The sequence below is a fragment of the Halyomorpha halys genome, unplaced genomic scaffold (assembly GCF_000696795.3).
Source record: "Halyomorpha halys isolate HHAL.00 unplaced genomic scaffold, Hhal_1.1 Scaffold145.1, whole genome shotgun sequence".
Classification (NCBI taxonomy): domain Eukaryota; kingdom Metazoa; phylum Arthropoda; class Insecta; order Hemiptera; family Pentatomidae; genus Halyomorpha; species Halyomorpha halys.
Window position 1 is genome coordinate 1544654 of NW_027115461.1, and position 8762 is coordinate 1553415.

The window sequence follows — 8762 nt, forward strand, 5'->3', positions numbered from 1 at the left end:
TTTTAATTTGAGTGCTGACAGACATTTGAAAGTTCCTGAGATAACAATTATCAGTATATATTTCATGAAATGTTGCTTTTTAAAAAGCTATATCTCGGGAACTATTGAACGTAAATAGCTCCATTAGGGCTCATATTTTAGCAAATACACAATAATTTAAATGATGTTCTCTTAGGTTTTCAAGTGTTGTTGGTTGTTTTAAAGATATAGGAGCTCCGAATGAAAAATTATTTTTTTTATAAGTTTTGAAACAGCCGCCATTTTTTATTCCTCCTAAATATACTTGGTAGACTCATCAATTTCGACTAGTAATTATACGTAGTTTTCGTTAAAGTAATAAAAAATGGGGTGAGATAACCGACTTTTTTCCATCTGGTTCTTGTACTATCTGGATCCCTGGATCCCACAACAAAATCTGTGAAGATATACGTCATTAACTACTTTATAGTATATTTAACTAGCTATAAGTCGAGTGCTGGCAGACATATGCAAGTCTTATAGTTTCTGAGATATATTTTGTCTTGAATAAAAATTTTAGTCCGAACCACTCGAAATCAACATTTTGTGAATTTATTTTGTCGAATATCAGGAAAACTACTACTCATACGAAGATAAATATTATAAACTACTGTATAGTACATTGAACTAGCTTTAATTTGAGTGCTGATAGACATCTTTACGTCAAATAGTTTTTGAGCTACAGATTTGTCAAAATAAATTCACTAACTACAGATTTTTCAGAGCATTTTTTTTTTTAAATTAAATGTTGCAATTTAAAAAGCTATATCTTGTTGTATTATTTTTTTTTTCTCACAGCTAATAAGGAATTCCTTTTAGAGGAGTGATGATCTCGGTAATAACAGGTTGAGTAACAGCTGTGAAAGGAATCGAACATCGTGAACTATCGAACCTTCACGTTCCGCTGTAACTATTGAACCTAAATAGCTCTATTAGGGCTTATATTTTAACATATTTACTCTACTTTAAATTATTTTCTCTAAGGTTTTCTAGTGTTGTTGGTAGTTTTAAAGAGAGCTGGAAAATTAATTTTTTTTTATAAGTTTTGAAACAGCCGCCATTTTGTATTACCCTTACCTATACTTGGTAGACTCATCAATTTCGACCAGTAATTATACATAGTTTTCTTTTTTATTTTCTATACTTATGGGTTATCTTGTTCTGTTCTTAGCCCTGATGAAGGCTAGAAACGTTGGCACGATTAAATAAATTACATGAACTTATTTGTGTTATATTTTTACCGTACCCCCCAACCATCTTCTCCTTGTATAAGTCATCCACGGCCAGCTATCTCTCATGATTATGAATACTTAGTTTTCGTTAAAGTAATCAAATATTGGGGTGAAATAAACGACTTTTTTCCATCGGGTTCTTGTACTACCTACAAGAAGACCTCCTAAAGAACTCCCCGCCCCAACAAAAAATTTTTGATGTGTAATGAGTATATATCTGAATTCCATAAAAGAAAAAATTATAAAGCATATCGATATTTATTTTAAATCGGTGCTTAAAGAATCGATCTATACTCATCAACTGGTTATATTGACTAGTCCGTTCTGCTGCGGAACGTGAAGGTTCGATAGTTCACGATGTTCGATTCCTTTCACAGCTGTTACTCAACCTGTTATTACCGAGATCATCACTCCTCTAAAAGGAATTCCTTATTAGCTGTGAGAAAAAAAAAATAATACAACAAGGTACAGTTAAAAAACCTCGAGGCACCTCTTATACGCATAATAATGACTATTAGTCGAGTTTTTAACTTGCAAAAGGTCAAGTAATTCTAATTTTGTTATGTTTTCTGTGTCGAGTAAATAATAAAATAGCCAAGTCCAGTCTTCATTACGTAAGATGTGGTGCTTAAAAAATATATTTTACACAAAATTAGCTGACCCGGCAATATTATTGCTAAATTTGAGGATGTATTTAGATTTAATGAACACAATTTATAATTTGATATGAATTATTGTATTTAGTTAAAATTAAACATTTACGTATACTTTATTATTATGATTTGGTTACATAAATAAACAAATATATGCGATCGCATTCGTTTTTAGCACATCAAGAAACTCTTCAGGAAATAATTTTTTTTTTTTCTTATTTTTCAGAAAGAGACGAATCTGCTTACTGTCTTTGTATACATAATAACATTAGTGCATAATAATGAACGTCTAAAAGCTCCTGAGATAACCATTTTCAGTATATATTTCATGAAATGTTGGTTTTTAAAAATCTTTATCTCCAGAACTATTGAACGTAAATAGCTCTATTAGGGCTACTATTTCAGCAAATTTACTCTACCTTAAACAATGTTCTTTTAGTTAACTAGTGTTGTTGGTAATTTTTAAGATATAGAGCTCCGACTGAAAAATTAATGTTTTTTAAGAGGTTTTGAAAAAGTCGAAATTTTTTACCCTCATCTCCCTCATGAATTTTGACTATTAATTATACATAGTTTTCATTAAAGTAATCAAAATTGGTGTGAAATCACTGCCTTTTTATCTTCCCGGCTTTTATACTTTATAGGGCAATATAAACTGCATGAAAGGGCACAATCCGGATCTAATTAAACAAATTAGAACCCGAGATAAAGAATAAAAAGTTTGAAATTTTTTCTCAATTTAAAACCAATATTTCGCCCTTATAAGTGCGAATTAAATCTAACTTTTGTTAATGTGAATTAAAAGAGCAGACATTCATAATATATTCACATATATTAACGTAGAAATTGGATGAAATAAAAAGGAGTGATGAACAATTATATGAGCAATAGTCACTGGAAGAAAAAAAAAACAATTTTTCAAATAAATCAATGTAAAAATTTTTAATTTTTAATTTCTTCGAAAAATGGTATTTAGAGGTAGAATCTCATACCGTTAAGAAAGATTTTGATTTGTTTTTCCCTAAAAAAAAATTTGTTGGCCTACTTTATCCTGAGCGATGTTTTTATATTTTGTTGTAAATATAATATAGCTTAATGGAATCAGTGATACTTTTTCCTTATTCACTGGAAAGAGACGAATCGATTGGTGTTCAATAACCATGAAAAAAAAGGTATACTTTCTGAGATACCAACCAAAAACGTTTAATTGTTTTCATAACTTTTTTTTCTGCTTGAGAATTCAGAGATTTTAGTAGCTTTAAACTTTTCCATCGCGACAGGGGACATTTTGAAAAAACTGCACGTAAATCGATCCAGCAATTAAAAAGTTTATTGTGGACAAATATTCGACCATTCCCTTTTATATATATAGATAATATTTTAAATTATTGATAATGAGTGTATAATAAAATCTATTACTTAATAAATTGCCCTTGAGGATGTCCATGTTGGTCGAAATGTTTGATAGATAAAGTATTAATAAAGGGCATTTGGACTTGATTGGATTCAATTTATTTTATTTAAATTATTTATACTATAAAAATGTAGTTTAGGAGCAAGTATAATAAATAATTACCTTGAGATAAATCGAGAGAATCGACTTTTTTATCGATTAAACAATGACGGTATTAAATTTCAATCATTCGGAAGGTTACAAAAAAATATTGTAATAATATACTAGTTTTACTTTTTACTATTTGTAATAATATGCTACTGAAAACCTTGAAGATAAACTTTTCCTCGTCATCTTTGAACATCTCAAGGCGGACAAATGTCAACATTAATGATATGTTGCCAGAACTAACCTTAACCTCTCGCTGCCTCCGTGATCAGAAAATCGATTCGAGGAGGAACATGCCCAAAATGCCCGGAGGGATTCCATAACCTTAGGTCAGGGGTCGCCTTACCCACGATGGCCGGTTCTGCAACTTACCTTTTACTTCTTCGTCCATCTTGCCCAATAGTCATCTTACCTTCTTGGGGTAACGAGATGTTATCCTGCGAGGGTGGTATCAGGCTACCACCTTACAACAGTGTCTACATGTCCAAAGGCGTACCCTATGTACGAGTACGAGAGCCCAAGAGGTGAAAAAAGGCAGTTATTTCACCCAAATTTTTGATTACTTTAATGAAAACTATGTATAATTAATAGTCAAAATTGATGAGTCTACCAAGTATAGGTAGGGGGAATAAAAAAATGGCGGCTGTTTTATAAGGTTAAAAAAAAATTTTCATTCGGAGTTCTATATTTTTAAAACTACTAACAACACTAAAAACCTAAAAGAACATAATTTATAGTACAGTAAATTTACTGAATTAAAAAGCAAAATTTCATAAAGAATATACTGAAAATCAGAAGTGAATTTATTTTAAGTAGCCTGTATCTCAAAAACCATTCGACGTATAGTAAAGATGTCTATTAGCACTCAAATTGAAGTTAGTTATCTATTGAAAACTATGTATAATTACTAGTCAAAATTGATGAGTCTGCCAAGTATAGGCAGGGTAAAAAATGGTGGCTGTTTAAAAACGTTAAATAAAATTATTTTTCATTCTGATCTCCATATCTTTAAAACTACCAACAACACTAAAAAGCCTAAAAGAACATAATTAAAACTATATTAAAATATGAGCTCTAGTAGTGATATTTACGTGCATATAGTTCCCGTATATTGCGAGCTATATAGTTCCCGAGATATAACTTTTTAAATTGCAAAATTTCATTTAAAAAATAGTCTGAAAAATCAGTAGTTAGTGAATTTATTTTGACAAATCTGAATCTCAAAAACTATTCGACGTAATAATGTCTATCAGCACTCAAATTAAAGCTAGTTCAGGGTACTATAAAGTAGTTTATAATATTTATCGTCGTAGGAGAATTAATTTTTCTGATATTCGACAAAATAAATTCACAGTATGTTGATTTCAAGTGGTTCGAACAAAAATTTTTATTTAAGAAAAAATATATCTAAGAATATATGTAAGAAACCAGAAGGCGTACAGATGTCTGCCAGCACTCAAATTAAAGCTAGTTTAATGTATTATAAAGTAGTTTATGACGATTTTCTTCGTAGGAGTAGTAGTTTCTACTATATTTTCCAAAATAAATTCACAAAATGTTAATTTCCAGTTGATCGGATCGAAGTTTTGACATGGAAACATTCATGGTCGTTCAGGTGTAACATTTCGTAACGGAAAAGGCGAATAAAACCTTAGTTACTTTATTAGTTACTACAATTATTTTCTTTAAAAAATTTAATTTTTATTTTTTATTAATTATTTAATTATTATTTTTTTCACGTTAAGGGGAGTCAGATGCCCTGATGGCGCTGGGTACGGCCATGTACATGCCGGTCTAATTGTGGTAATAATTAATAGTTAATCAAAAAAGATTAACTGTCGCCCCGAACAGCGCAGATACTTTCAATGTTGAACTACAAAATGTGAATATTGTGAAAAATATAATTAAAAATAAGTTGATTAATATCAATATTAATTTATCCAACGTTTACTGTTTCTAACAATGAAAACTATGTATTTTTTTCAAATAAAGAAAATTAAAGATACATTATAGATTTTTTTTTCATACGTCATTTAAACCCTGTCAGACAATTTCAATGAGGATAAAACCTAACTCGGGATGCGACATCGTCATCTATGTTCTTAAAATCGATTTTTTTAAGCTGATGTTTTTTAAACGTCGATGTTTTACATTTGTCTCAATTTTTCATTTTTTTTTTTTTTTAATGCAAAAGTAACTTACTAAAAACAAAAAATAACTGTATAAACAGATTCCTATCAACAATGGAATGAGGAAGTACTTCCTACCTTCACGCTAATAACAGGAAAAAGATAAAACAAAGGTCTGTTCCAACAACCACTTCTGCCGGAGCATGCGTAGTAAGTTTTTTTTCCTCTCTGAAATCCTATTCTACTCAGACCTCTTGTAGTTCTGGATAATCAGAGGTCGTTGTTGGAACAGACCTTATGTTACTGAAATGGAAGTTGAAAAGCATCGATGTATTTTTGGCAATGTTTTGTAAGCATCGATATTTATCGATGTTTTTGTTGTCGCATTCTAAGTTCCACAATCACCTGTGGCTGTTCGGAGCATGCGTAGTAAGTTTTTTTTCCTCTCCGAAATCGTATACTGCGCACGCTCTGTGCAGTTTTGGATAATCAGAAATCGTTGTTAGAACAAGCCTTTTGTAAATGTTGGCACTCTAATATTGTTTTAACACCTCGATCGCTTGGTTCAGAAGGTTGTGGGTTCGATTCGCACCTGGTTTGGTCAATATTTATTTTGAGGTGGCCCCAGAAATGAATCTTGATATTCCCACTCTGGTCCTCAGTGGAGGACCTAAGCCAAAAAAAGAAAAATCTACATTGACATGGCAAGTTTAATCAAAATAGTCGTTAGGGTGTTTTTCGAGGGAAAAAAAAAATGTCCAAAATCGATTCTTTAAAGTGGCACTTCCAGTGAGTCGATTTTATCGATTTTTTATTTTCCTTCAAGAATAACTCCTACGGGAGAAGCCGTGTTTGAAAAATGCGTCTCAAGAAATAAATCTACGCATAGAGAAGCGAAAACAGTGGATGGAATTTAATGAAATTTTATACTAGGCCACGATAACACTAATATCCTCCACATTAAGGCCAAATCACACTAGCCATTTTCAAAATATAGTTTTACGTAGAGAAATACGTATACGTATAATTTAGACATTCTCCGGAGTAAAAGTTGGGGGATATTATCCAAATTATGTTATTAGCATCGCTGGTTTGAATAAATGGAGTCAACTATATTTGATGGATTTTAAAATAAATGAAGAATGGTGATATAGGGAGATAAACCTATATTCTTAATTTACTTTATACACATGGTTACAGGGGCGTTTGCTAAAAGGTTTTACAATGTTGTTTAGTATTTAATTTTGATTGTAGATTTTAATGAGGTTACATGGAATTATGAATTGTATTACATATAATAATAGATGCTGTAGTTAACTTTTGTTGAAGATGTTGTAGATTACACGGTGAGCTATTGAGATCTTGAAAGTGTATATTCTTGTTCTCTTCTTGTGTTATCTTCCCTCTTTCATCCTACCTCCGTCTCTTCGCCTGAGTCGGGTGTAGTTTATACACATACTGAATGTTTATCTCAGCTGAAATTAACGCTGCTTCTTATGTCTACCACTAGATGGCATAGTGAATTTCGATTCAAATGTAAGGTTAGGCACCTTTCTCAAATATTAACGGTTGGGTCAATTATTTCTGAAAATAAATAATTTTTGTTATGAGGGTTTAGTTTTCTTAATAGCAATTATCTCGTGTATTGTTGAGTCTTATGAAACAATCCTTATTGATTGTGTGGTGAGAGTGGAGAATGTGATGGGAACTTTTCCATACCTCGCCTGGCGCAATCTATAGGCAGTGTGAACACTCACCAGATAAGGAACGTTACACTAATTGAATATTACTTATAATATAATTAATTTTAATTAATGTTTTTGCAGCTGATGCTAGTGACCTTGGTGGTGGCGGCCGAAGGGGCCAAGTTGAGAGCGGGGCAGCAGTCCCCAAGGGGAGCCCAGGAGGCGGGGGGCGGCCAGTTCTTGGCCTCTCCAGACCAAGGGGCCTACCAAGGTTAGTATATGCCTCACTTACAGCATCCATCTTTAATTTTTATCACGAGGAGATAATAGTTGGTCGTAGATATGATGAGAAGATGGTCGGGGGGCGGTCTGGAAAAAATGCACAACTAAACAAAAAACAATTTATTTGTGTCGACGTCTCGACCATAACTCAAAGAAACATAAAAAATAAAATAATAATTAAACAAACTTGGAATTATACATAACAATAAATTAAGTAGTAATATGAGGAAAAGATGAGTTCAGATAATAACACAAATAAGTTAAAAAATTATTTATTAATGCCAACGCTTCGGCCAGAATTTCTAGCCTCCATCAGGGCTTAGAACAAAAAACAAGATAACAACCAGTGAATAAAGGATAAATAGAAAGATACATAATAAAACACAAGAAAAGTACATAATTGTACAGAATGAATATAGATAAAAATAAAGTAATGAAAAAAATTGGAAATAAAACGTATATATAGCAAATTAAATATGTGAATAAAATAACATAATTAATGAAATGAAAATATAAACTTATATAATGCAAAGAAATAACGAAATATGAATATATTAATTTAACTATCTTCTCATTATTAAGTTGATTGATATGTATACAAGATGAATATAATATTATAGATGTAAGAATTATACATAATAAATGATAAAAATATTTAAAAAACAGTGTTCAAGTAAATAAAGAAACAAACATAATGAATGGTGCGGAAGAAAATGTAAATGATGAGTTTGGTAACTATGAAACTAACAGCTAAAATTGCCATGGATACGATATTTATTTATCAATGGTTCATTCATGAATAAGGGTCGTATCCATGGCAACATTAGCTGTTAGTTTCAACTATAGCTAATTCTTGCCTATCTCTAATAATGAGTAATGGAATTAACAATTTAACATTGATAATGAAAAACAATTTAAATCCCCATAATGAGGTGTAGATAGTTGACCGTAGATAAATGCTTGAAGAAGTTTGTCGGGGGGTGCGGTCAGCAAAGAACAACATAAATAAACAAAACCATATTTATTTATTTTATTCCGACGTTTCGACCTGTTTCAGGTCTTCATCAGGGGTTGTGGCGTGTAAAGGAGAAGATGGTAACTCTTAACACAGTTACCATCTTCCCCTTTACACGCCACAACCCCTGATGAAGACCTGAAACTCAGGTCGAAACGTCGGCATAAAATAAATAAATATGGTTTTG

General features: G+C 31.5%; 1 protein-coding gene across 1 annotated transcript in view; it reads left to right on the forward strand.

The window, feature by feature from the left end:
• The window catches only part of LOC106678487 (pupal cuticle protein 27), a 17514-nt gene that overhangs the window by 3915 nt on the left and 4837 nt on the right, over positions 1-8762 (forward strand). Inside the window, exon 2 of the mRNA XM_014417009.2 lies at positions 7420-7549. Coding sequence (XP_014272495.1) covers positions 7420-7549 — 130 coding nt within the window. The remainder of the gene's footprint in view (positions 1-7419; positions 7550-8762) is intronic.